The sequence below is a fragment of the Etheostoma cragini genome, chromosome 21 (genome assembly GCF_013103735.1).
Source record: "Etheostoma cragini isolate CJK2018 chromosome 21, CSU_Ecrag_1.0, whole genome shotgun sequence".
NCBI classification, from domain to species: Eukaryota; Metazoa; Chordata; class Actinopteri; order Perciformes; family Percidae; genus Etheostoma; species Etheostoma cragini.
In genome coordinates this window covers 6,398,316-6,426,185 of record NC_048427.1, presented here as the reverse complement: position 1 = coordinate 6,426,185, position 27,870 = coordinate 6,398,316, and the positions used below count along the sequence as shown (strand labels likewise).

General features: G+C 39.6%; 3 protein-coding genes across 10 annotated transcripts in view; 1 reads left to right on the top strand and 2 right to left on the bottom strand.

Moving 5' to 3' along the window:
* Positions 1 to 1,441: 1,441 nt before the first annotated feature.
* hpdl (4-hydroxyphenylpyruvate dioxygenase-like) lies at positions 1,442 to 4,134 on the bottom strand. Its single transcript, XM_034861466.1, has 5 exons — positions 3,387 to 4,134; positions 3,137 to 3,303; positions 2,907 to 3,058; positions 2,258 to 2,361; positions 1,442 to 2,094 (listed from the first exon to the last, which is right to left on the bottom strand). The coding sequence occupies exons 1-5, from the start codon at positions 4,052 to 4,054 to the stop codon at positions 1,893 to 1,895; spliced, it is 1,293 nt and encodes a 430-aa protein (XP_034717357.1). The 5' UTR covers positions 4,055 to 4,134; the 3' UTR covers positions 1,442 to 1,892.
* Positions 4,135 to 7,124: 2,990 nt separating this feature from the next.
* On the top strand, positions 7,125 to 22,581 carry zranb1a (zinc finger, RAN-binding domain containing 1a). The gene is made up of 10 exons (XM_034861491.1): positions 7,125 to 7,416; positions 7,906 to 8,774; positions 12,893 to 13,080; positions 13,899 to 14,052; positions 15,284 to 15,355; positions 16,250 to 16,448; positions 17,354 to 17,474; positions 20,374 to 20,503; positions 21,403 to 21,632; positions 22,223 to 22,581. Exons 2-10 carry the CDS (start codon positions 7,943 to 7,945, stop codon positions 22,436 to 22,438), a joined length of 2,142 nt encoding a protein of 713 aa, XP_034717382.1. The 5' UTR covers positions 7,125 to 7,416; positions 7,906 to 7,942; the 3' UTR covers positions 22,439 to 22,581.
* Positions 22,582 to 23,446: 865 nt separating this feature from the next.
* Positions 23,447 to 27,870, bottom strand: part of ctbp2l (C-terminal binding protein 2, like) — a 93,092-nt gene continuing 88,668 nt past the window's right edge. For 4 of the 8 annotated variants that reach the window (XM_034861485.1, XM_034861486.1, XM_034861488.1 and 1 more), the window contains 2 exons: positions 26,895 to 27,012; positions 23,450 to 25,288 (listed from right to left, as the gene is read on the bottom strand). In XM_034861485.1, the coding sequence (XP_034717376.1) occupies positions 25,108 to 25,288; positions 26,895 to 27,012 (299 nt within the window). In that variant the 3' untranslated portion in view covers positions 23,450 to 25,107. Of the gene's footprint in view, positions 25,289 to 26,327; positions 26,403 to 26,473; positions 26,523 to 26,894; positions 27,013 to 27,870 lie in introns of all 8 variants that reach the window. The other 4 variants (XM_034861483.1, XM_034861490.1, XM_034861484.1 and 1 more) reach the window with 4 other exon arrangements.

The window sequence follows — 27,870 nt, the reverse complement described above, 5'->3', positions numbered from 1 at the left end:
AATCACAAATACATCATCAACTTTTAAAAGATTAGCTTGGCCAAGAAAGTGACACTTGAGTGAAAGAAAAACACTGACACCACTTGTCAAAATGCAGAAGTACATGCATTCACAAGTTCACTTTTTTTCCTCCTTGTTTAAATTATTCTCTGATGTTACTCAGTGGGGATACTGTAACTGCAGTCAGAACACAAAGATAGCATATGGCTTTCATGGAACTCCATCTGAATTTCACTCCTTCTCATCTATCCCGCTAATCCTCGCCTATAATGTTTATAGGCAAGTTAATTAAACTGGCACATCTCTGTGGGTTTGGAGATCCCTTCTTAGAAGCTATGAAGTGGTGTTTTTGCCAAAGCATGCACATTGCTTAAACCCCGACATCATCTGAGAGAGCTGCAGCTGTTCTCCTTGTAACGGTTCACGAGTGACTGTATTAGTGAGGTATTTGGAAAAAGGGCTCAGAACAGTTTTATTTTCAGTCATTGTGATTACTACATATCCACAAGTCTTCATTCAAATGTTACCAAAATTGACACAGTCAGTCTCTGGATACTAGATTGCATGTTTCAGATAGCGTTCAGATCAGTCGAACAATGAGTCCGAACTGACATTCAGTTTCTTGCTGTAATTAGCACTGTATTCAAAACATTTTCTATGTTGCCAAATGTTCAATTAGACCACCAAAAAATACACACCTGAAACCAACAGAAGGATATGTAACTTTTTATCACCCACATTTTAACAGTTTAAAGCATTTCAAGTCTAAATAGAAGAAGAAAAAAAAGCCCAAGTTTTACGTGTGATGTCATTGCCTCACTTTGTGAGATGGTTGACTCCCCAGTGGCCCAATCAGTACTTCATCTTCTCTGAGGATACAAAGATCCAGGGTTCCAGGTAACAAAAGTACTTGACAATGTGGCAATTCATATGTGGCATGTCTTTGAGTGCTCATTGAGGTCGATCTGTGGGAACATAATATGTCACAGCTGGTATCATGGGGTAGAGAGAACAACTTAGAGCCCAACCTAAACTAAATGAGTGACCAGCAACCTAAGACGGGAGACAAACTCATCTCATCAAGGGAGCTTACCAGAGGATGTTCTTCTTCAGAGTGCTCTGTAAGATTAATTAAATAATAATAGTTTATTTAGTTTTATTGATCCCCAAAGAGGAAATTACAATTTTTTTACTCTGTTGTGGAAAAGGCCTAAAAAACCGCCACATGCTAAGGTCCTATACATGCACAAATAGAGATGTCAGAGTCAAGGGGCTGCGACTGCTGGACAGGCGCCCCGGGTAGTTGAGAGTTTGGTGCCTTGCTCAAGAGCAACTTGGCAGTGCCCAGAAGGTGAACTGGCACAAATCCAGCTACAAGTCCACACTCCGTACTTCAGTCCATACAGAAACTTGACAACTCCCTATGATACCTTACATCAGTACTTATTCTCCTCATTGGCCCCTGGCAATGTTTACATAAGATGATCTAAGAGATTTCAAGAGCTCTTATTCTGAAATTTAGCCCACCCACATTCTAAGACAGACAACACATTATTTGAGGACAGTAATTGGTCTTCATGGCCTGGTGAGAGTAACAGATTTATTGAGGAGCAGATGCGGTCAGTTGCTTTGACACAGTGAAAACAAAGACATTTTTTTACTGCTATAGAAAGGGTATTTTTTAGTAACATTTCAAGTAAAAAGTAGGGCTGTTTTACGTCTTTCATTGGTTCAGTCATGTCCAAAGACAGGTATTTAGCAGTGCAACATGTAACTTAAGATTTACCACAAAAAAAACACAAAAACTGAAATAGAGAACAATTGTGGAAAACTATTCCGTTAATATATTATATTTTATACATGTTTTTTCCAGTTAAAAATATCGGAATTGACTAATACACAGCAGTTTGCACAGTTTTTGGGGATCCCTCTACTTGAGAACCCCCCACCTGATTCTCCATGTGTGCCTGCACCGACCTCCACAGCGCTCTAATGTTCCCCTCACCAAAACCTGTTGCCCCTCTTCGCTCTATTAGCTCGAGGAAGAAGGTGTCCTCTGCAAAGATGGGCTTGGTGAACACTTGGAGTAGGTATCTGGAAAGAGATAATAACAAGGTAAGGACACTTAGTTGGTCTAATGTGACCATTAGAAACATGTTGAATTGAAATCTACACTAAAATGATGAATGTCACAACTCTGACATGCAATCACATCTTAAAAGTGGTGCAAGATTACAGCTCTCCAATTGCCTCTCACCCTTTGTTTTCACTGGATGCTGTCTGTGTGTCTAGGAGAATGCCATGCTGCGCCAGCATCTGGGGGTTATGTCCTGCATCCTCTATCTCCTGCTGTTTTCCCACCTGTCACAGCACACAGGATAGGTAGAAGAGTTGATAACCACAGTAGAAGATTACACATTTGCAAATAAAACCAGTATTATTATTATGTTATATACCATTATTTTATGTAACAGTCAGCCACTTTGTTAAAAGACCAAGCGAGAAAATAATCCAGAAATCCAACAGAAAATAAATATTTGTTTTACTATTATAGTACTCTGGTGGACTTTGAGGAAGTGTTAAAGACTAACAAATCCTCAAACCTAAAATCTTGAAGCCTGACAAGAACTGATCTAGCCTGTTGTGAACTGATCTTTTGGTGCCTATAGACTTACTATAAATTGGACTCTGTGTGTGTCAATTTAACATGTTGAAAATGCAAATTTACAAATAAGTGTACCTCTGCAATGTCCCTATTTTAAGACGCGGATGTGTCTTGTGTATTTGTAATTACTGTGATTATTACACGTTTATTACTACAATTTTTTAAAACTATTTAATTAAATGTGGGCCATGCTTGCATTAATCAAGTCAATATGTTTGTTCATTGTAAGAGTCAGTCAAACCCCAGTGTAGTAGGCATGAGGCGGGGAGAAAAAGTCAACACCAGCATCAGCCATCGCTTTTGCAGAAGAAACAATGTTTTGAGTGTAGAGCCCAATGTGCTGGATCCCTGGGCCGTCATGCTGCTCCAAGAAGGTGTCAACCTGATTCCTGCCTGAAATAAGGGCAAGCACACAGTCATACAGGTGTAATCATGGCAGAAATTAAATGCACTGAAATATGTTCATGTTACCTTGTTCAGGCAGTGATTCGGCAATGACAAACTTGCAGTCGGGCACTTTTTTGTCCACAGATGAGAGAACGAGGCCTGCTTTGCTGCATTTCCAGTACTCCATGGCGGTAAGACGAAGTCCAATTCCTTCCTGGTTTACGACAAAACCTTCATCCACATCTTCTTCACTAGTCAGAAGAGCAGTCATATTATTACTGAATTCAAATGGAACATAATAAAAAACACAACAGTAAATGTCATGAATTCTCACCTATCAATGAAAAACCTCTGAAAACCAAAGAGCATCTCATACCACCTCATGACCTGCTGGGTTGTTTTCCTGGGACAGACATAAGTTATGTGATCAAAATGTGTGATTGGACAAGACTTGTCCTCTGCTGGCAAGCCGCAGTCCTTTTCAATGACATCAAATCCAGGCAAGAAGCTTCCATTATAGTTGGTCTTGTCAATTAGTGTGTGGCACACATTTCCCACAGCAGACTTTACCACTGAGTATGTGACGAGACCATTATCGTCCTGAACTGATGTGGGCGGCACGAGGAAATTGCATCCCAGATGGCGTAGAGTCCTGAATGACTTTTCCACATCGTCCACCTCGAAACACACGTTGCTTACAGTATCCACCGGGTAAGGTAGGATGGCATCGTAAAGACATTTAGCAGAATAATCCTGGTTGTGTTTCCCCACGTTGATCCCGGGTGGCTCTTCATTCATTCCCACACTAGACCTACTCTGTTTTGGTCTCTCATTCACAATAAACACAGCCGCTCCTTTTCTAAAAGCCAGCTGCCGGAACCTGTCGGTTAGTCTGGTGGCAAACAAACTAAACTTGAATTTAGAGACAAGGTCGTTGGCTATTTTTTCCGCATTAGAAACGTGGAGCGAAATATGGTGTAACCGAGTCAAGAAAGCTGCCATGTTTCGTCGTGACGTTTTTGAAGGAGGCGTGTCAAACAATCGAAGTCAGTAGCTACTGAACCTAAGACACATTCTAAAAACGAAAACTTTAAAAAGTACAAATTCCCCGGACCCTTATTTGTTCCCAGTTGCTGACTGATTTAACAGGTTTTGTGCTGTTTTCCTGTATCTTAGAAGTCCCAGTTGGTCTGTTACTCTGTGATTGGCTGGTGTTGATTTGACAGGTCGGATGAGACGTTGTCCTGCCCTCTGGTCTCGCCGTGTTCGAGGGGCTGTTTGGGCGAAAAGTGTGTATGGAGCTAGAACAGTGACAGTAACCTGTGGTATTGAAAATAAAATTTGGCATTGAAACAACAAATATTGGCATTGAAAACTGTTGAACTGAAGTATAAAACACAAACATCAAAAAGTAATAATCTCATAATCCTATGATATTATTTCACTTTGACATTTGTTTGCATCATGATAGGTTTTTCAATGTCAATGTAAATTTTTTCTTGATGTCCGTGTCTTTTCAGTGACATTTTTTTTTTTTACGCTGTCAAGATTTTTACAATGTCACTGTTTTCAGTTTCAACTTTCTGTCACTGTTTTGGCATAGGGAGGAGGGGCGTGAGGGGAGGGGTAAAGGGGCGTGGCGTAATTGTGACTTGCCTAGTCAAAACGACAGATAGAGATATCTGTAATTCTGTTTTGAATAGGCAAAACTGAATTAAAGATTTCTGCAACACATATCCATTCTAGTTTGAAATGTCAAAATGGCTTTCCATAGTGTGTGGGCAATGGAAACCCCACCTGGCACCAAACTCACCCCAGGGATGCCACTCCAATGAAGGTGGAAGGTCAGAGGTTACATTTATTAGGTTAGGTTATAGGTCATGCGTATATTATGGGGTTATGTAGGCTAGGCTGCTGTAGGCTAGGCCTACTTTCCGATGGTTTGGATTATTGGTGTTGAGTTTTCATTAGCCTACTAAATAAGACCGGCTGGTCAAAAATAGGCCACTTCCGACATGGGATTGCAATTTGTAATTATATTGATGTGTAAGGGTTTCAGTTAGAGCAAGGTAAATAAGTAGGCTAGAGAACAAACCAGAGAAAAAAAGCTGAAAATAGCTTATTAGGCTACTCAATTTGTAAAGTGACATAACATACTTGTTTTTTCTTTAACACGTGATAAAGGATTCCTGATTTAGCTGACTATTAAGGACACTATCAAGGACATCTACAGGAAGCGGTGTCTGAAAAGGGCCGGGAAAATCACAAAGGATTCCACTCACCCTGCACATACACTCTTCTCCCTCTTGCCTTCTGGGAGGCGTTACAGAAGCTTACGGACCAGAACCACCAGGCACCGGGACAGCTTCTTTCCTACAGCTGTCACGCTTCTGAACGCCTCCTGATACAACTATAAGAATGGCAACCCCCCCGTCCACCCATACAATAATAATATATGGACTGTCCTCACACGCACACACATACCATGGACTGTCCCACACATACACATATGTATATAATCGTTATATATTTTGCAAATCTAATCTGCCATTATTTATCTTGTATTATAAACCCGTTAATACATATATAATCCTTTTACTAACAATCCTTTTACTAACACTCCTGTATATTCTGTATAATCTGTGCATAGACCTCCTATATCCATATTTATACACTACATTTTATAGTCCCTTACAATTATTTACTTTTTTTGCTTATACATATACTTTATACTCTGTATAATCTGTATAATCTGTCATAGAGCTCCCATATTTATATTTATATTTATATTTTTACAAAACATCTTAAAGTTCCTTACTATTACATTTGCTTATACATAAAATTATATACAATATTTATACGCTGTATAGCAATTCTGGATAGATGTAAATCACATTTTGTTGCTTGTACTTGTGACAGTACAATGACAATAAAGTTGAATTGAATTGAATTGAATTGTATTTGCTATGTTACAGTATTCTGGAAAAAAAAATAGGAACACCCCAATAATATGGAACACTGGACTGGAGGATTTTTTGGGGGAAATATATTTATTATGACTATGAATTTAGTAAACTATACACACATTCTTCCCATGTCTAATTAAAATGAATACCCTTTTAAGAAGAGGTAAAAAAAAAAAAAAGTACATGTTTTTATTTAAAAAGGCCTTTGAAAATTAACCTTCAACAATTGTTGAAAAAGAAAGTTGTTTCTTTGCTCTCTTTTTCTTTTTCTTATTATTTTTGGAACTGTGGGATTTTTTTTAAATCACTGTGATAGCCTTTAAATATATTAAAGAGATATATAATTATATTACACATAGGAAACGAATATAAACGGGAGTGAATGGGAAAAGACAAATTACTTTTTGATCCCTTTTGAATTGAGCCATGATTGTCAGTTTATTTAATCCAATATTTTATTCTAGTGATGTAACCATGAGTACAATAATTCATAACCGACAAACAGCAGTCTTTCTAAACATCTTTCTGTGTTCATGTTTCTTTTTTTCTTTTCTTTTAAAAAAAATGTATAATCTCTTGTGGTTTTATTTGTGCAAAATAATATCATGAAAAAAGTGTACATAGTTACTATTACATTCTTTCTGCAAACAAAAATTGTGCAAAAGACTCGTTTAGATTGTATTGCTGTCTATAAAATGTATTTATTATTAAAACAAACATTACAACTACAGACCGTTAGTAAATATACAGTCTATGGTGAGGAGGGAACCTTTTGGTGTTTATAATAAGATCGGATATTTCGGAATCGCTTCTCATGTTCCAGTGTTTTTTTGTTTAACATGGTATCCACAAAAATGGTGAGCTTCAGGGTACATAATAAACGTGATGGGCTAAAACCTCAGTAACTAGTGAAAGTGTTAGCTATTAAAGACTTTTTGACCCGTTAATATCAAATCTCCCAGTTATTATTTAACCTATCATAAATGTTCGCACATAGGGGGGTTTACTATTTCCGATAGATTATGAAGGCAACACAGTACTTTTCCTTTTATCCAATCGCGTCGAGCGCTGAGCCAGATGATTGGTGACGAAGGCAAGCGAGCGTTTATTTTGGCTCTGCTACTCATTTGTCTCGCTGTCGCCGCCATTAAACAACACGGAGGCAGTGTAAACCATGGAGTGTCGCATATTTATACCATGATTCAAGGAGTAGAGGCTTTGCCAAGGTGTGGTTATTCTGCGAGAGGTTAATGTGTCCATAAAGGTAAACATGTGAGAGAACAAGGGGTCGAAATAACTTGGATTGGGAAAGGTTTGAAAAAGCAGGAGGGGGACTGAACAAGAAGGGTTTGTTGTGGTTTTCAGCAGCACTTGAGAAACGAACGCAGCCTCGAAACGGTAAGAATGTCACATATTTTCTAAAAATATTCTGGAATATAACCCGTTACATGATTGTACTTTCTCGGACATGTTCGTAAACTGTCCAAATTTACGGTAACTAGCTATGTATGCAAGGGCTAGCTTGGAAGCAAGGAAGCCAACACTCAAGTCATTACTTGCTAGCTTTACATGGTAACGCAATAATGCCACCCGTCATTTAAATCAAATCCAGACTGTTAACCATGCTTTATTCTGTTACTGAGAATTAACAGCTTGCAGGTCATGTTAGTCCTTCAATCAGTTCAAAATCTCAGACTGCCAGTGTTATTGTAGATGCCCAACCAGATGTAAGTAAGTTTACATTCTGCTGTAATACGTAAGAGTTACTTGAAGGAACTCCATGAAATCTTTTCATTGATTTATGTTTCTTAAACGTAATACTAGTTTTAATATATTTATTGATCTTCAAGATGATTCTCAAATCCTTTATGTCTCACATCTAACTAGGATTATCACCATACTTGACCATCCAAAGTGATCCACAATGACAGAGCAGAAGGTAAAGTGGGCCTGTGACTACTGCACCTATGAAAACTGGCCATCTGCAGTCAAGTGCACTATGTGCCGTGCACCAAAGGCAAGGGGTCCCATAATCACAGAGGAACCTTACAAGAACAGCCCTGATCTGGACCCCAATCCGGAGTGGGACCATCCCAGAACGGAGAGTGTAAGCAACCTCCTCATCTGTCCTGACTCCAGTGCTAGGCCAAGAGTCAGGTCAGCTGGCATAGCTGAGATTGCCAATAAGTGGTCTTGCCAGATGTGCACCTACCTGAACTGGCCCCGAGCACTCCGCTGCACACAGTGCCTGTGTCAACGGACGAGAACCAGCAGCCCCACCGAGTCCCCCCAGACTTCAGGCTCCAATACGGGCTGTCGTCCTGTGCTCCATTCCCCTGTTGATACCTGTGAGGAGTACAATGACCGAAACAGACTCAACACCCATCAGCAGCACTGGACATGCACAGTTTGCACTTACCAGAACTGGCCCACGACTACAAAGTGCGTGGTTTGTGACCATCCCAAGCCCAACAACCAGGAAGCCATAGAGCTGGCTGAGTCTGCTGAGCCAACACCCATGATCAATGAGCAGGACAGGGCTCGGTGGAGGGGCAGTTGCAGTGGAGGCCAGGGCCGAAGGAGGTCCCCTCCTACGCCCAAGAGGGAAGACAATGTCCAAATGGACTTCCAGAGGATAGAGCTCGCCGCTGGAGCCATGAGCAGCAAAGAGGAGCAAGAAGTTGACTTCAAGAAGCTAAAGCAGATTAGAAATCGAATGAGGAAAACAGACTGGCTGTTCCTCAATGCTTGTGCTGGTGAGTTTTCATACATTATTACATGACATTCCTGCAAGTGATTATGTGATTATTCAGTCCACAGAAACTTAATAACCGCAATATTGATATTCAATGGTGATGACCGAGCGAGGTGCTTCAGGCAGAGGCAACCCCTTTTGTCACAATCTCAAACCACTTAGTTTCTGCTTAGTTCTATTGTATTACAGGGCAGACTAGGCCTCACCCTGCCAAGGTGGCAAAATAGTGTTAAACACTTACTGTTTTATTAATGACATGTCATTGTATAGACTGTATAGATTGTATACATCAGTTTTTTTTGCAAAACATGTGCTTTGAAAGCTCTGTGAGAAGGCTTTAATTTCACAAAGCTGTGCTTTTGGGTGGACAATATCCCTTGCAGTGAGATCCTTGTCATCAACAAAGCATTAATGATGCAGAATGGTAAAATGTAAACATGTGTAACTAAATGGCTAGTAGGAGTTTGATCCAACGTTTTACTGAACCTTTAGTCCTCCTTGTTTTCCTACTGAGAACGTCTTTGAGAAACTGAGAGGGTATAAGTGTTTCCCAGACGGTGGGGATGAATGGGCCGTCTGGCCAGCGCAGTGAGAGTGTAGAGTGTGGACCAGAGACTCTCCTGGCTCGCAGTCAACCAACCCTGTAAACAGTGGTGCTTATGTGCTGAGAAGGGTTCTACGGAGGCAAAAATAGCCTTGACAAGACATATACACCAGTCAACAACAAAAAGGCAAGAAAGCATGAAGGCAGCACATGATCAGTGTCCTCCTGACCTTTATGCCGATTGCCCTTTCCAGCTTGTTGTGTTATTAGAAAACATTACTCTTCGAGACAGTTTTACCTCATATAGACATTTCCAACATTTTGGTTTAATTGTAAATACTGCTTTTCCTTTTCTGTTCACACCATGTCAGCTGATGTTTGTTTTTTTACAGTTGGGCTTTTCAAAGTGTTTGTCAGTGGAGGAAGTGCCTGAGTCGAGCAGCACATTATGGCCAAGCCTAGCACTTCCTTAGCTCCCACAACTTAATTTCACCTAGCTCCACAGTTTCTGGTCTGTTCTTTCAGAGCTTTGTGTTCGGGCCCATATCAAATGATTATACTTTCTCACAAAAAGGAAGCACACACTGTTTGTGTAATAGTGTTCCTTTGTTTAGACTTTAACCGGGTTCCTGCAGTATCTTGCAGTTAGAGATAATATCTTTCTGTAAATCCATATTATTCTTATAGTTTGATGTCGCTCATGTTCTTGTGTACAATTTATGTGGTTATAAAACAGGAGGAGGAACTCTGTGTGTTTTTCGTCAAGTACTGAAAATTAGCACCATGGATAATTCTACCTAAAATGATATGTTATATCAGAAAATTGTGGACATACATTTTTCTTTTTTATCTCTTTCTGGGCTATACATTTTTTTTCAATCTCAGTTGTTTTGTTCAAAGAACATAATATTAATGTCTGTCCAGTTGGTCACGCCTGATATTCAGGACGCCTGATTTCTGGTTGTTTGGGCCCTTGTGGGGGCCTGATATTGTGTAAATAGACTGATCCCTCCATAGTGGGTTGATCGTAAGGTTTTTAGAATGTGTCCCAATTCCACACTGAAGAGCTCAACAGTGACTGCCCACCTTTTTAACAGCTCTGTTATGGAAGTGAATTTTTTCTCCATTCAATTGTTCTATTGATGTTTAAAAAATTGCTTGTATAAATTTAAGCCTGGAACCAAGCCAACCAGCCTCGAATCATGACCATAAACCAAGGCAAAAAGTCCAAGACTTTATACAGAAACCATCATATACTTCAACAGTAGCAATGTTTGCGGGTGCAGTAGACATTTCCATGGTAACAGCTAGTTCTCCTAATCAGAGATGCCACTGTTACGCTTAGGATTTTGGGTAGTGTAGTATTTCTCCATAAGATTGGGAATACAACATGTTTTTCTTAAAACATGGTTGATTTCATGCAGACTTCTAGCTTCTACAGGAACACACCCTTCTTTTTTAAAACCTCTGAGCTCGTTGTCAGTCTACCTTGGATGGTTTAGACATAATGGCTAAAAATCAAAATCCTTGGGGAAAATGAATTGGATTTTTACTTTTGGAACCACACTAGTGAGCTCTATTAATGTCATGTAATTAACTGTCAACCAAACAGCATATTTAGAACATTACTACCTATTTCACAGAGGGATAAGTATTTTCCCAAATATAATTTTAGTTGTTGTGATACATCCCGTGCCATTTGTTCTGAAGAAGAAGAACAAATTAGATGGCCAGTGTAGCTATAGTTAGGAAAGAGAGAGAGAGAGAGAGGGCAACACAGGTCCTTTGCTGGAACTGAAGTTGTGGTCATGTGGTATGCACCTGCAAACCATTAGGCATCAGGACATGCTTACCATTTCTATTGTGCACTGCAAGCCAGTGACACACTCTTTTCAGAAGAACACACATTTTAAGGAGTGTGCTGACTAACTAAAATACTATTTCATTTCACTAATGTATTTTGGTCTAAGCTAAGGCCGTCATCAAGTTTTTTTGCAACATGAGACTGCTCACTAAAGTAGGGCTGCTCTATTATGGAAAAAATCATAATCCCGATCATTTTTGGTCTATATTGAAATCATGATTATTTTAAGAAGATTACTCATTGACCTTTCTAAATATGTTGCAAAGATGTTTACATCTCATTTCAAAAATCATTAGTAAAAAAAACACCTTGATCAGAACACAAGACCAAACGAGTTTACCTGCAAAACGCAATGTGCAAAATAATAGTTTTTCTTGATTACGTGTTTTTTGTGATCATTTAGAGCCGCAATAAAAGTTTTGATTTAAAATTGTATTAATTTAACAGCCCTACACTAAAGTATATTCAGTGTTGACACTTTAATAGTGTGAATGGTCTACATATGAATAGAGACATTAGGGCACATTTTTTAAGTCTTGTTTGAGGTCTCCAGCATGGCAGTTGCTATACTGCAGCCAAACTCATTCAGCATCCATTTGTGGATCTGTGTTTGCAAAGTATCACCCAGCGTGTACAAAAGTACCAGATGTTTATGGCACATTCCAGTCCAGATTCTCTCAAGGTAACTGTCCTTTTCCTCTGCCAGAGAGGACAACCTCGCATGAGGCGGTCTGTTAAAATTAGCCTGTTTTTTAGTGTCTGGTGTGCTACCTAGCTGCCTCTCATTTCACTCATAGCAGATGTTGAGACGGCTATGTCCAAAGGAGGGGGAGTGCGCTAATCTGCACTGACTGTCCTCTGTCTGACACGGCTCTCTGATAGCTCTGCGTTATAAACTACACTGCTCTGTCTGTTCTGCTATGTAGTAGCCTTACAGTGTGATAGTTGCTGTCATACTGGGGTAGCTAGTGGCTACATTTAGAGGTCATCTGAACTGTGGAGTGACGTCAAAGGCTAGAGAGCTCCGTTCATTATGAATTCTTTTAGCATTTACATCTTTTGAAGTTGAATTTGTAATGGAAATTTTTCCTAGATTTGAATATTAATTGCCAATGACTAAGAGCAGAATGATGCATTAGCAGTTTGATGGATGTTTCTGTAGCCCTTTCATCGAACATGGCAAGCTGTCTGTTCAATCTTGCTTTTATTACAAGCGAGACCATGGGGTTGGGACCGGTCCAAAACACAGTGTTATTCATTTACAAAGCTGAAGGCCATTATAAAAGAATACCCATGTCTTTCTACATTAACCTTTTTTCTTTGCAGATGTGTTTGGACAAGAAACACTTGTTTTTGTCATAGTAGGTTCCCTCAGATGCTGATTTATTAAGTACAGCCCTGTGATAAATGTATGAAGGTAGTTATGTTCAGTTTTTGTTGGACATTGTTTTGCAAAGTTGTTGATTCAACTTTATAAGACGACAGTGGGTGTTTGTGCATTGAGTTGTGACAGGTGTTGAATGTGAATTGTTATTTCTAAACAGCAATGTTCCTGCTTCCTTTAACATAGATAGTAAACAATGTAGATGTGTGTCACCTCCATTTTAACTTCAATAGCCATAATTCCTGGAAAAGCAACTGCACTAGTACATTAAGGCGCAGATCCATTTTTATGTTTCGGTGCCAATGTTTTGGTGCCCCCCCGCTGCAGGTGTGGTGGAGGGAGACCTGGCGGCAATAGAAGCCTACAAGTCATCAGGTGGGGACATTGCCCGGCAGCTCACTGCTGATGAGGTGCAGCTCCTCAACCGGTCCTCAGCGTTTGATGTAGGCTTCACCCTGGTCCATCTGGCCATCCGCTTCCAGAGGCAGGACATGCTAGCCATCCTGCTCACAGAGGTAATCGTGCTTTGTATTTGTTTGTCTTCACCACCCGACTGGAATTAAAGGTATACCATCTTCTTTCAGCAGGCTGTCCCTTGATTACACCCTATCTACACACACATTTCCGCAAATGAATACACCACATAACAGAATCAGATTTAAAATGTTTCTCTTATGAAAAATAATAGGTAGCCACTATTAATCTTATAACTGTACAGTAGTGCATTATACAATATTATATTTGGTACTTCTCCTCGTCAACCACATCAGCCTATAAATGTTTGAGTAGACGATATATAGCAGATGCCCGTAATGCCTTTAATTACAGCAGAATTGCACTTTAAGGATTAGGTGGCGGATTAGCCTGGCTGCAGTCCTGCCACTGGTTCCTAATGGACGTGATACGACGGAGCCGATGTGGTTTGCAAGGAGGGCAAGTAACGATTAGGAAAGGCACAGAGGGCTGCACTGTCAAACAAGTCATTGAGGTTGGATGAGAAAGATGGCTTCTTTACTGTGTATGGCAGAATTTGATCCTCAATACAATTTATAATTTATTGCACAGACCTTTAATCTTTTTTAAACCAGAGACCCCTTAACTGAAAGGAAGATAGAATGGAAATATATATTAGAAAATGTTTGAATGACTGTGGCCCCCCCCCCCCCTAGGGGTCCCGGACCCCCTATTGAAGATCTCAGGTTTATTGTAGTTGAGAAAATCATGTCAGCATTTGTCTGTATTGCTCATCTTTATTAAAATAAATGCATGCAAGGACACGATTAAAAATGTCCTGTATCTGATCTTGTCTGTCGGTTTTTCCTTCTCTTTTTAGGTGAACCAGCAGGCAGCTAAGTGCATCCCTTCCATGGTGTGTCCTGAGCTGACAGAGCAGATCCGCAGGGAGATTGCAGCCTCTCTACATCAACGCAAAGGAGACTTTGCCTGTTACTTCCTTACTGACCCGGTCACCTTCACCTTGCCTGCAGGTACCCACGATATTTTGATGATCACATCAAATTACTTATTGCACTTCCCTTGCATATGTTCAGTTCAGTTTTTTTTGTCTCAAAAGGGCAATTTGTGTGCTGCAGGAAGACATCACATGAAGAATATACAACACAAACCACACAACAATTAACACAATAGAAATTGCAGATTCAACCTGAACTACAAAAACTCAAACAATAATAATAATAATAATAATAATAATAATAATAATAATAATAATATAAATACTGGGGTCATTAATATAAGCAAGGGCTATCACCTCCTCTTAACTGAGTTGATTGCCTGAATGGAAAGAGGAACAAAAGAGTTTTTATATATTTATATATCTCTTTATGTGCAATCTCATTCCTTCTCTGTTGATTCTAAAAATAAATTTGGCTTAATTTGCCTCTACCGACAGACCTGTTTTTGTAGCCTCAATGAAGACCTCTACATTGGTCTGGGAGGTCTAGGATTGCAATGTTCACCAATTGACATACAACGATGTCCACATTAAAACCTGATGTTGAACGATGACATTTTTGTCAGAGATGTCAACGTTGTTGGAGATGACCGCGTTCCATAGACTCTGTCTACCTGTGGTGGTATTTTGTGTGTATAAAAGTACAGCATTTACATCTGTGATCTCGAATGTTTTTTTCCCGAACTGGACAATTGAAAGATCGGCGGCTAGCCTTCTTTTGTAGCATTGCTCACAGAAACAGTGGCTCTGTGTGTCCTGTCTGTGTGGCGTAATGTCATCACTGAAATGACATGCACTTTTACTTTTCAGAGCTACCAGTTCTATTCTGATTCATTGCTGCAGGGATGAAAGATTATGCAGGATTCACTGATAGATTTTCTCCCTGTTATGCCAAGTATTTCTTTGCAGACTGAATTCGGCCAGAGGCCAGCTGCAGGGTGTTCTCTCTCTCTCTCTCTCTCTCTCTCTCTCTCTCTCTCTGACAAAGCCAATGCCATTCACTATTGAGCTAGAGAATAGCCACCAGTGTTCTGGCTGTGTGTGTGCACAGTTCAATACACACAAAAGCAAAACATGCTGTACAGAGCTTGTGTTTACAGTGTACCATTGACAAAATGTCAGCCAATGAATGCAATTGCAAAGAACATCCCCTCTGTGTTATTATTGTGGCGTTTCTGTTGCCCTCAGTGCAGTGTATCATTAGGGTTATAATGAGCATAAAAAAATATCTTTTCCATATGTGTTAGATATAGAGGACTTGCCGCCTGCTGTCCAAGAGAAGCTGTTTGACGAGGTATTGGATCGAGATGTGCAGAAAGGTACCAAAGATTTACTCATTTTTATATACTGCAAGTTATCTCCACGTATCCCCAGTCTGTATTTATTTAAATCCAATCACATGTGTTAAGACATGATTTGGTTTTAAGGGTTTGGTTACCTGTGATTCATGATCTGGCTGTGCTGTGTGAAAGGGACTGACATTTAACATCTGCTCTTGTATCCTTCTGTTCCCAACCAGCTCCCCGCCTCCTGCTTCATCTTATATTCCCTCTCTCATTAGGTTAATAATAAGGTTAACCAATGACACACTCCCAGGACTGTGCTCTGTGTGTGAATGCTTGTGACCATACACGTGTGCTTGCTTGTGTACTGTAATGAAGTTATCAGAGTAGTCTTGTGACCTATTTAATCCTCCACAAACTGGGTTACTGATGAGTGCTGCTTTTGGGTCTTTGATGTTTGCACAGAAAGTAGCTGAAAAATCAGTAAAGGTGTGTTTAATAATATATCAGGACCAAATAAAAATGCCGAAAAGGAGGTTATGCAACGCACACTGTTTTCCAGAATGACTAGCTGCATCAGCAGCACATCTGAAACAACTCGATGCAGCATCTATGCTCCCATGCGTTTTTAATTTAATTTAATTTTTTTCATCCCCCTTTTTTAATTCAAGTTTTTCCCACAAACCCAGCCTTATTTATCCCTTGTTCACCTGGGGAAATAAAATGCTCCCCCCTGTCATGTTTTCTTTAATCTTAAAAGTGTAATCCTAAAACTCATCCTTCTGTCTCTCTTGGAAAAGTCTCTGCGCTTTTATTTTTTAAACTGCAAAATTTGACAAAAATAGACAGGTTTGAACATGGCCCGTTGGAACCTGTCCTCTTTTTAGTGCCCTCACCCCACACACATGCATTGTGCCTGTCTGTGTATAGAGTTGGAAGAGGAATCTCCTGTCATAAACTGGTCTCTGGAGCTGGGCACACGCCTGGACAGTCGTCTGTACGCCTTGTGGAACCGCACAGCCGGAGACTGTCTGTTGGACTCTGTTTTACAGGCCACCTGGGGCATCTACGACAAGGACTCAGTTCTCCGCAAGACCCTCCACGACAGCCTGCACGACTGCTCCCATTGGTGAGAAAGAGAAAATCAAATATCACAGGCACGATGGTTGACTATTGGTGCTTTAACTAAATGTTTTTTACACAATGAGATCTTTGATAAATATTCTCCAGAAATTATTTAATGATTTAGTAGGTAAATAGTAGAACAGCTAGAACAGTCTGGTAAGTTCAGAAAATTACATCACTTTACTGTACTACTTTACTGTAAATGAGATGCGGCAAAAGGCCGCAGGTCAGAATCGAACTTGCTGCGTCGAGGAGTAAACCTTGACATATGTGTGCCTGCTCTACCAACTGAGCTAACCCGGCTGTTTAAAATGCCCAAAATACTGTAGAAAAAAAACAATCTCACTCACAAAAATGTTGAATTTAAATAAAGGAGAACATTTGTATTAAGTGTAGGTTTCTACCTTTCTTCATGTATTTCAGTGTTGTAATTGCTAACAGGTACTTCATTTCATAGATACATACTCTATATCCTAAGTTATAATGTAAAAAAGAAGGTTGTCCTGGTTGTCTGCAGCCAGTGGACTGCCAGTGCAATTGTGCCCTGTTTAGTGGTTTTATTAATTTGATTCAGTGCAGAAGCATTTCCTCAGGATATTTACATACTTCCCTCAAACTGTTATGTGTATTGCATTAGGTATATGGATCATTTTGTTTTGTTTATTGTGTAGGTTTCTTCACACTCCCTAAAAAGTGTTTTAACTTGCCTCCTCATTTAGTGTTTGAAATGACTTTGATGTGATCAGTCTTTGCAGTTGATTTTGACATTAAATACTGTTTTATAAAATGTTACGTTTGTTCTTCATGCACTACTTTCTGTCGGGGGAAAAAACATTTGCTTGTTGAGATGCCCTGAAGAAAATCATAATCAATTTTTATTCAAATGAACTAAATGTAACTTTATTTTAGGTTTTACACACGCTGGAAGGAGTGGGAGTCGTGGTACTCGCAGAGTTTTGGTTTGCATTTCTCCTTGAGAGAGGAACAGTGGCAGGAGGACTGGGCGTTCATCCTGTCTTTGGCCAGCCAGGTAATTATGATGTTCCTTATGGTTTAGTCACTTCCTTCCTCTAGTCCACCATGAGCCAATCGGCACAAAATGGCACAGCACAGAAGTTGTGAGGAGCATGGAAGTAAAACTTCAGATTTGATGCATTTTTTTCAGATAAAATGGCAGGTTTATTTATTACCCAAAAAATTATTTTAGTTTTGTTTTTACATACAAGCAGTTATTTTTACATTCTGTATTTTTTCACCCAAACTCATTCAGTTGTATTCTTATACTACTAAGTACATGCTGTACTGTTTATGCACATCCTGATTTGTATGCTAGTAGAGCAAGCGAGACAGACAAAAAAATTGCTCTATATTAGCAAAAACTTCCAAGGTTCCTGTAGCGGCCCCTTAGATTTATTGATCCAGACACAGAGAGTTTCAAACGGGTGTCAATTTATTTCTTCCTCTCAACATGTTCCTGGCACCATAAGCACCATAAGCACCATGAACACCGTGAAGACTACGGAATAAAACAGAAATAAAAAATGTTTCTATGTAGATTCACAAAATATTTGCATATAAATCATATTCACATATTAATCATGTGTACACCCAATACAAATCATTTTTTAATATTTAACTAATAATTAATATGAACTAAAATATATTTTAAACGATTATGATAAATGTCATATGCTTCTTTTAAATCAAATACAATATAATTGTTCACAGAAATGTCATGTGCAATTAACCCATGAACATATTAAGCAATGCTGTTCTCTCTCCTTAAACAAATCCCTTCTGATGATAATACACACTCCACACATTTTCCTACATACCTCATTCTGCTCTCCCAAGAGTTTCCATCCATCAGCTAGCATGCTCTCTAGCTTGACACATCCTCCCAGTTTGGACTATTGTACGAACAATACAAGAATAATAAAGTAAATCACAATGCAAACCCTTTCTTTACAAGATTCAAGTGGATGAATATGATAAATAACTAACGTGTTAAATTTTTTTACCGTTTCTCTGACGATGCGCGAGCACCACGTTTTGAAGAAAGAGTAGCAGGAAGTGTAGCATCACAAATATATCTGAAGAAAACGGCTGCTTTTCAAAATAAAAGCAGAACAGACCACAAGGTGATACTGAACTACAATGTCTTGCTAACACGTAAATATAATACTGTGTAGGAGAATATTAGTGCAATTTATCAGTCATTTAACTTTTTTTCTTGCTGTAAGTTCATAGCAGCTGTGGCCACGTCTTGGATTTTGACGTGGATATTAACTTATGTTTCGGTCATGTCCTTTCACTGCAATTTGCATCAGCCACCCTCTTAAAGTTGTTCTTAAAAATGTCATTAAGTGGACAGACCTGAAATTGCATGGAGTGTAGGGGCATGTGTACACACACACACACACACACACACACACACACACACACACACACACACACACACACACACACACACACACACACACACACACAGACAGATGAAAGCAATTTTACTACTTGGTACTGTATATCAGCACTGTCTTATGTCATTAACTTCATGCCAGTAAAGGGATCAAACTGAATGAGGGACACAGTTGGAAGGTGGGTCATGTGTGAATGACGGGAAGGACATCTATTATTATAGATCCCCTAAGATGGAGTTGTAGATTGACAGAAAGCTCATCTGCTTGGCCGGCACGCCTGCTGAAGCAGCACTCCCTCCCAACATGTGATCTTGGGCTTATAGGCATGTAACCCAGAGAGTTACAGTGGTGCTCATAAGTTTACATGCCCCTGCTTAAGTTGACTAAAAAGAGGACTAAAAAAATCATCTTTTGTAAATAGATCTTAATGCCTTAATTAACCTTTAAGGACACCAATTTTCTTTGTGAATGAATAATGTATTTTAAATAAATAAATGTTCTTCCTTAAAATAGAGGGGCCATGAATATACATACCTCCATGTTAAATTCCCATAGAGGCAGGCAGATGTTCATTATTATTTCATGGATCAGGAAGCAATGCATCCTGATAAAGTTCCCTTGGCCTTTGGAATTAAAATAGCCTCATATCATCACATACCCTTCACAATACATAGTGATAGGCATGGCTTTATATCAGTTGGACTAATAGCTAGTTTGATTTGCATTGAGAGATGATTTTATGGAAAGTATCCCATGCCAATCTGTATGTATGGTGAAGGGTATGTGATGATGGGGGGTAATTTTAATCCCAAAGGCCAAGGGAACTTTGTATGGATGCATAGGATCCTGGATTCATGAAATAACTGGCCTTTTAATAATAAAAATCTGCCTGCCTCTATGGGAATTTAAAATAGGGGTATGTATATTTATGCCCCCTGCATTCTAAGGAAGAACATTTATTTATTTACAAAGAAAATTGGTGTGCTTAAAAGGTTGGATTTCTATTTTTTTATTTTGTTTTTTGTTTTTTAAGTAAGGCATTAAGATATATTTACAAAAGATGATGACTTTTTTATTTTTTTATGTATCTTTTTATTCCTCTTTTTAGTCAACTTAAGCATGGGCAAGTAAACTTATGAGCACCACTGTACTTCACCCAGCAAAAGCTTCCATATGATAACCTGATCGGAGGTTTTGAGAGATGAAATCCAAATATACGCTCAGCTTTTTGTATACCACATTCCATAACCGTGGACTTTGAAGCCTTTGTGCTGCAGTATATCTAAAAGCAGTTATGCAGTCTGCGTTTTGCTTATTCAAATAGCGAGAGCTGTAAATGCACTCAGAGCTTCAGTGTTGCAGGTTCACAGTGTGCAGGAAACTCTGTTTGCAATATGATCACAGAACTTGTCACTCTCAGCACTCATTATTAATATTGAATGTATTCACTGTAATTGAGGGAAGTGTATATGTAATACTGAATGTTTTTTTTTTTTTTCCTCGACTCAGCCCGGGGCCAGCCTGGAGCAGACCCACATTTTTGTTCTTGCACACATTCTTCGCAGACCGATCATAGTCTACGGAGTTAAATACTACAAAAGTTTCCGTGGGGAAACGTTAGGATACACTCGTTTTCAAGGTAAGGCAGCATGTGAATACTTGAACTCTATTTCCTTTTGTTACTCTGAATGCTGACCCTTTTAAGTTCCTCTGGCGGGTTTAACACGATGATGACAGAGAAGCGACTAAGCAGCTTTTACTTTACATTTGAACATGGCGGGCAACCGAAGCACAGCAACCCATTGATGCCTGTTGCTGCCACGTCACCCGCATCGATGGTCTGATTGGTTGAAGGACTATCCTATTGTGTAAAGAGTAATTTGAACTACCGTGCACACCTCTTGTGCAAAGAAAATACAAAGCAGGTTTGATGAAGGGACTATTGTTCAATCTTAAAAGATTGAGCTTGGTCTAATGATAGCCAGACTATTACAAAGTCCCTATGTAACAGAATATCTTTAACTCTGTAAAGTAAGTTGGTTGCACTGCCTGTAGATGTAATGAATAATATAACCTCTGAATCAGTACATACTGTATCCATATAAATCCTTGTGCAGTCTGGCTGCAAAGTGTCTGGTGATTTGAAGTGTGTGTGTTTGGAGCAGTGGGCCTGGCAGAAGTTGGGGGGGGAAGGGCTAAAGAAGCAGGGCACTGCGCTGCACCACAGAGCTGCTCTATGCTCACAATGGACCAGTTGTTTTCAGCTGAAAAACAACCACTTCTGATGGCGGATCATATTTGAGATGGTGCTTGTCCCCAACTGACATTCATTCACACAGACAGACAGACAGACAGAGACACACACACACACACACACACACACACACACAGTCATTTGAATGTTGAGCTGCAGAGCTCGTTATTCCCCAGGTGACCCAAGTGTTATCAAGTGTGTATAGTAGCTACCAGCTTGTCTCACTTGCTGTGTGTGTGTGTGTGTGTGTGTGTGTGTGTGTGTGTGTGTGTGTGTGTGTTTAGGTGTGTACCTGCCTCTGTTATGGGAGCAGAGTTTCTGCTGGAAAAGCCCCATCGCATTGGGCTACACACGGGGCCACTTCTCCGCCCTGGTGGCCATGGAGAACGACGGCTACGACAATCGCGGTGCGGGCGCCAACCTCAATACTGACGATGATGTCACGGTCACTTTCTTGCCACTGGTGGACAGCGAGAGGAAGCTGCTGCACATTCACTTCCTGTCTGCACAGGAGGTAGGGACTGATAATGTGACGTTTTTATGGAATATTATTTTTTTTTTTAGGACTTGAAATTGCTTACCAATGTGACTTTTTTATGTCATACTATACTATGATGGTTTTTATGACGTTTTTCGGCATACTACTTTTTCAGGACTTTTCTGGCATACTATGATTTTTTTTGACACTAGTTTTTTATGACTTTTTATGGTATACTATGATTTTTTTATTTTTTTTAATACTATAATATGACGTTTTTGACATACTATACTATGTTTTTTTTTTTTTCATCACTTTTTTCGACATGCTATACTGTGACCTTTATGTGAACTGATATCGGAGAGATTTTAATGGCAAAGTTATACTATGAGGTTTTTAAAATGTATTTTTATGTCAGTTTATATTCAGTTCTTTTTATAACATGTTTTCCTGACATTTTATTGCGAACATAAAAAAAAAAAATCATGCTTATGGTGTCAGGTTACCGCAAATGGCTTCCTGCATGCAGTTGTGAAGTGGATGTTTAGGTTTGTGATACGTGACTGTTGTCCCCAGCAGTTTCACATCTTAAACATGTTGTAACTGCATGTTTGTCTGCGACTCAGATGGGCAACGAGGAGCAGCAGGAGAAGCTGCTGAGGGAATGGCTGGACTGCTGCGTGACAGAAGGAGGCATGCTGGCAGCCATGCAAAAGAGCTCTCGCCGCCGTAACCACCCTCTGGTCACCCAGATGGTGGAGAAGTGGCTGGACCGATACCGCCAGATCCGCCCCTGTGCCTCTCTGTCTGACGGTGAGGAAGAGGAGGATGAAGACGAGTGAGTGAAGGAGCCCTTTAATCTAAGACTGGACACTGTAGGCTCTGTGAGAGGATCTTACTATCTATATTTCTTTTTTTTCCCCCTCCAAAATGAAAATCTTTAACTTGTAATAATGCATGTGTTGTGTGAGCTCCGTGATAGAAATAAGATACCAGCAACAACAAACAGAATCCTGATTACTGCTCCTATGAAAGCACATCAAGTCCACTTAGTTTGCCTTCCTGTACTGCGATTTCTCCTTATTTGTTATCAAAGCAATGATCTATTAAATACTAGAACATATAGGAAAATATAATGTATTCAAGGAAATCCCGAAGCTGCACTAGATGAGAAATTTAATTTACAGAATTGCCTGACAGAAATGTTTGCTTAAAACTGAGAGGATGCTGATCTTTGTGTGTATGTTAAGGTTAAAAGGGCACCGTTGTTTTCTGATTGCCGATCCCTTCTGATGTGTGGATTTATTTATTTGTTTAGGAGATTTAGTGCGCGGAGGCGATACCTTTTTGTTCTGCCCTGTTTTATCTGTGTTCTGTTTAATCCGTTCAGTCTTGGAGTATTTTATTTTGCAAAGATGATACCTACATTCTGTGAGGGGCGGGGGAAAAGGACGTACAAGTTTACTGACATTTTTACATGTGATTTAGTAGCTCATTGTCATGTTAGAGTGGGTGGTGGTGATGCTGTTGGGGAAAAGAAAAAAAAAACAAACACTCTGCCTCTTTGTATAGAGTGCATATATATTAAATTTGACTCACTTGCATCCTCTTTGTTGTCATTTGCATTTGTTTTAAAATTTCTCATTCTTGTGTAAAGGGAATTTTCTGCATTTCTATTATTTGTTATCAGAACTTGTTTATACATTGGCGCCCTCCCCCGTGACAAAGGAAACAACGATATGACAGATCGTGTAACATTGCAACAAAGGAACATAATTCATAGAACATAATTTGGCTCTGCTTAAAAAAAACCAGGACAAAGTGTTATAAATCAAGCTGGTACAGACAGCTGGTTCTCAGAAGTGTATCTTTTATTTGAACTGCACTGAATGCTAAATGTTCACCTTGTACAAGAAACAAATACAAATACTCACACTTAAAACAAAAACATACTGCTGGCTGCCTCTTCTGCTATTGTTGGGACACTAAGTAGGAGTTTCTGCTATTGCTCTTCCAGAGTACAGGATGCCCCAAAGAACCTGGCCTTCAATAGAACAAAGAAAATATAAGGAGAGAAGGGAAAGGGCGGATCACATAGGACTATGGTTATAGGAACATTTAACTAGGCAATACAAATCTAACAGGACTTTTCAAAACTCTTCAACACCAAAAACATGAGATGTGCCTTGTATATAAAAATACCACAATGAATAGGAGGGAGGAGAGAAAATATTCAGACTAACCAGATTGATCTTGACTTTGTTTTTTTTTACTTCAAAGACAAATTCTGGGAATAAACAAACTATCTGCAAAAAGGTGTTTTCCTGAGTCATTAAGAAATAAAGTTTGCTTTAACCCTTTCCTGTCTTTACTGTGATATGTGCTCAAAGAAGATAAAGGGGGAGGGCATTGGTCACAAAATGTGCGCTGCTGCCACTAAGTTGATATTGGTTGTCCATTGGCTGTCAGAACTATCCGGATGTCAACAGAAGAATCAGATACAGTCACACCAACTTCATTATTTTTTTACTCTGATGAAAAAAAAAAAAAACTGTCATACTGACATATCAACTCTTAACTATAGAGAAAACCGAAGCTTGCAGCTCCCTCTAAATCCATTCCATGTCAAAATGCAGCTACTATCAAATGTATAACGTGAATGTTTAGTGTTTACCACTGAAAGAAACTAATTCACACAATATTTTGGAGCAACTTATAGTCTCAAAGGTCACAAGTGCAGAAGAAATCCCTCACACTGTAGAAGCGCCCTCAACTGGTGAGATCTTGTAACAGCAGCAGCTGTTGTATGTATAATAGCCAGGAAAGGGTTAAAACCCACTCTTGATTACTATATTATAACTGATAAGCAATCTTTTCCTTTTGTTTGACGAATGATAAATATATATAGTCAATAATCCATTTTTAGTCATTCACACTGAAGATTGAAAAAAAAATTCTCTTCTGAGGCAAAATGGGGGGGGGGGGGGGGCTAAACAACACACATTAGTTACATAAGGAGGATATGTGGGGATGATCAGGAAGGGTTGGGGGGGATGGGGGATAAGGTCCAGTAGCACATGATGCCAAAGTTTTTTTTCTCTTGTTCGCCCAATGGTGTGTTGAGATGTGGGCCTACGTTTCCCATGAGCTCTGAGGTGTAGGGGGGCGGGACAGAGTCTCATCAGGTAATCCTGGAGTGCTAAAAACACTGGACTCTGTGTCCACAATCATAGGCATGTCCCGAAGAAAAAAACAAACAAAAAAAACCCATCATCATCATCAAAGAGTAAAGTCAGTACTGAACCCAAAGAGACAGAGAGTAAAAACTAAAACGTTAAAAGTACAAATTCCTCGGAACATTTCGTTTGTTCCCAGTTGCTGACTGATTTAACAGGCAGCCGCTTGTGTTGTTTCACTGTCTCTTGGTCCCAGTTGGTCGGTTGCTTTGTGATTGGTTGGTTCTGGGTGTCGACAGTCGGATGAGATGTTGCCGTTTGGATCCCTTCTGCTGCTATTGCTCGGTGAGGTGCTCTCTGGTCTCGCCGTGTTTGGAGGGCTGGTTGGGCGACGGGGCCTGGGAGGGATGCGTACCAGAGGGCAGGGTGTGGGCGATGGGCACCCCACCTGGCACCATACCCTCTAACGCCCCCGGGATGCCACCAGGAGCCACTCCAACTACACCCGGCGGGTATCTGGTGAAGGGAAAGGTGAGAGGTTAGTGTCGCAGAAGGAGTGACTCCCTGAGTGGGTGCAGTCTTACTCACAGGTAGGCTAAGCCACATTCCAAACACAGTGAAAGACTCTGAACAAACCTAACATCTAGTAATACTACGGACTTTTTTCCACCACAGGAATCTTTTCAGGAAACATTTTTAAGAACTCTTCAGCTTCATTTTAACCTTTTCCTGCTGCTGTACTTTCTAACGGTTTAGAAATTACTGGGTTGAGTTACTGATACTGAGTTACTGATCAGTTACTGAATAAGCAAACATGGAATTTCTTGTAATTATATTGATGTGTAGAGAACCAGTCCCAGAGAAATATAATGTGTATGTATACTGGTCTATTAGAGCTGAAATGATAAGTTATCAAATTGTAAAGTGACAGAAAATTTTTATCTTTTTTCTAGATAAATCATCAAGGATTCCTGAGTTAGTTCCTGGGACTATTTGGTAGAAAAGAGCCATTATATTACAATATTCTTGCAAAGAAAAACTGGGAGGAAAATCCTAATAATATGGAGCCCCCGAAGGGTCAAAGTGGAATTTATTTTGTTCAGAACTACTTTTGCGTTACCTCTAAAGTAAACTGACAGTGTTGTTTACCTGGACTGAACAGCCGCTAATTGCGAGGGAATGCAAAAGCAGTTCTGAAAAAAGGCCACCATGACCCCTCAGGGGTTCCGTACAATAAGGTCATTCAACCAAAGAGCGGGGGAAAGGACAAAATAGTTCAGAGACATTAAAACCAACAGAACTAGTCCAAAAACCAATAAGAAGGAATAAACGAAGCATGACTCCATCCATAAAACTGCATCTCAATGGTTTTATTTCATGCTTGCAGGGACACTCAAAACCCACATTCGCTGCTTATAAATCTCTACTCTGTGTTCAGTCAAACAGGTGAGTACTGGGGAATTATAGAGGGGACACACATCACGTGAGCTCGGGTGAGCGGGTGTTATCCGGGACCTCCAGACAAGAGGCTGTGGGCCCGGATGGTCGTATTTACCTGCTCCTGATCTAGGCAATAATTTTGTCTTGGGGAACACCCGAAGTTACAGCCGCGAGATTTTGGGTCACTTGGCTGCGTGAAAGAAGCACATGGAGGCGGACATGCTGATATCAGAAGGAGCCCACAGGTGGGCAAAGAATTACCTTTCTACTACTGCAGATGACAGTTAGTAAGGGGACAGGGCACTAGGATCTATAGCAGAGGAGTGAGTTCATTGATTCATTTAGACATTGTTAAGGAAAATAACTTTACAATTTAAAATATGTATATTTTTAAATGGAATAAACATGTATTTCTTTTAGGATTTCATCTTTAACATAGCATGAAAGAACATTAATTGGGACAGTAATTGCAATAACATTCCCTTAATCAATAATCTATCATAAATTCTCTAATTCGGTCTACGTTATGACTTGTACACACCCTTTTTTCCCTCCAAATAATGAATGAAGTACAATAAAAAAAAGCATCTACAGGTGTACTACTGACATATTAAAACACAATATTAAAATAATGCTTTCTTTCTGAAATGGGAAGGGCGATGTTTGCATGTTCACTCCTTACCTGTAGGCAGCACCGTTGAGCTCAGGGTGAACGCCTGGTTGATCCATAACTGCCCATGCTGCCGTGGTGACGAAGAACTCCTTGTTGACACAGTTTCTTAGGCTGTCAGGGATACGGCCTGTCATATAAGCCAAACGTACACACACACATCCCAGGTTAAAATCAGTGAAGCACATCGGCATAAATCACACAAATCACACACTCTAACAGGCTTACAAGGGATGAGTGACCAGACGGCGGCAAAGTGTTAATGAGTTCTGACTGACAAACACATCAGGCTTGGATACACAAATGCATTCAAATAATTTAACAGTGTGGATGCTTTCAGGGGGCCAGCCTCTGGGCAATGCTCTGCGCCGGGATGCTAATGATGATATTAAGAGATCCAGTTTTAAAAAAGGCTGCCCAGGGCCTGGTGAAAAGAAACGGAGACATCTGTGGACAAAAAGATGTGCAACAGGTCACGTAGTAGACGTTTGTCAGATGGTACAGAGTGTCCAAGGAGTCAACTTTTTAAGACATTCTATACTATGACTTTTTTCGACATATTATACTATGACTTTTTAATCCATTTTTTCAATATGCTATACTATAACCTTTTTGACGTACTATACATATACTTTAATTTTGTTTGATTTTTTAATCACTTTATTCAACATACTACATTTTGACTTTTCAATCACTTTTTTTCCGACTTAAAAAAACATTTTTATCACTTTTTAACTTTTGACATATTATAGGCCTAAGTTGACTTTTTATCACTTTTTCAGACATACTATACTATGACCTTTTATCACTTTCTGACATGCTATACTACGACTTTTTTTCACTTTTCCCGACATGCTATACTATTACTTTTTTTCACTTTTCCCGACATGCTATACTATTACTTTTTTTAAAAATCACTTTTCTAACATGCTATTCTATGACTTTTTCCGACAGACTATACTATAACCTTTAATTTTTAGACTTACTA

Excerpts from the sequence above, each read along its gene's own strand:
- zranb1a (XM_034861491.1), top strand. The coding sequence starts at position 7,943 with ATGACAGAGCAGAAGGTAAAGTGGGCCTGTGACTACTGCACCTATGAA. Across the intron at positions 17,475-20,373 it reads TCCTGTCTTTGGCCAGCCAG|CCCGGGGCCAGCCTGGAGCA; the intron begins GTAATTATGATG and ends TCCTCGACTCAG. Across the intron at positions 20,504-21,402 it reads AGGATACACTCGTTTTCAAG|GTGTGTACCTGCCTCTGTTA; the intron begins GTAAGGCAGCAT and ends GTGTGTGTTTAG.
- hpdl (XM_034861466.1), bottom strand. The coding sequence starts at position 4,054 with ATGGCAGCTTTCTTGACTCGGTTACACCATATTTCGCTCCACGTTTCT. Across the intron at positions 3,059-3,136 it reads CGAATCACTGCCTGAACAAG|GCAGGAATCAGGTTGACACC; the intron begins GTAACATGAACA and ends CCCTTATTTCAG. Across the intron at positions 2,095-2,257 it reads GCATCCAGTGAAAACAAAGG|ATACCTACTCCAAGTGTTCA; the intron begins GTGAGAGGCAAT and ends ATCTCTTTCCAG.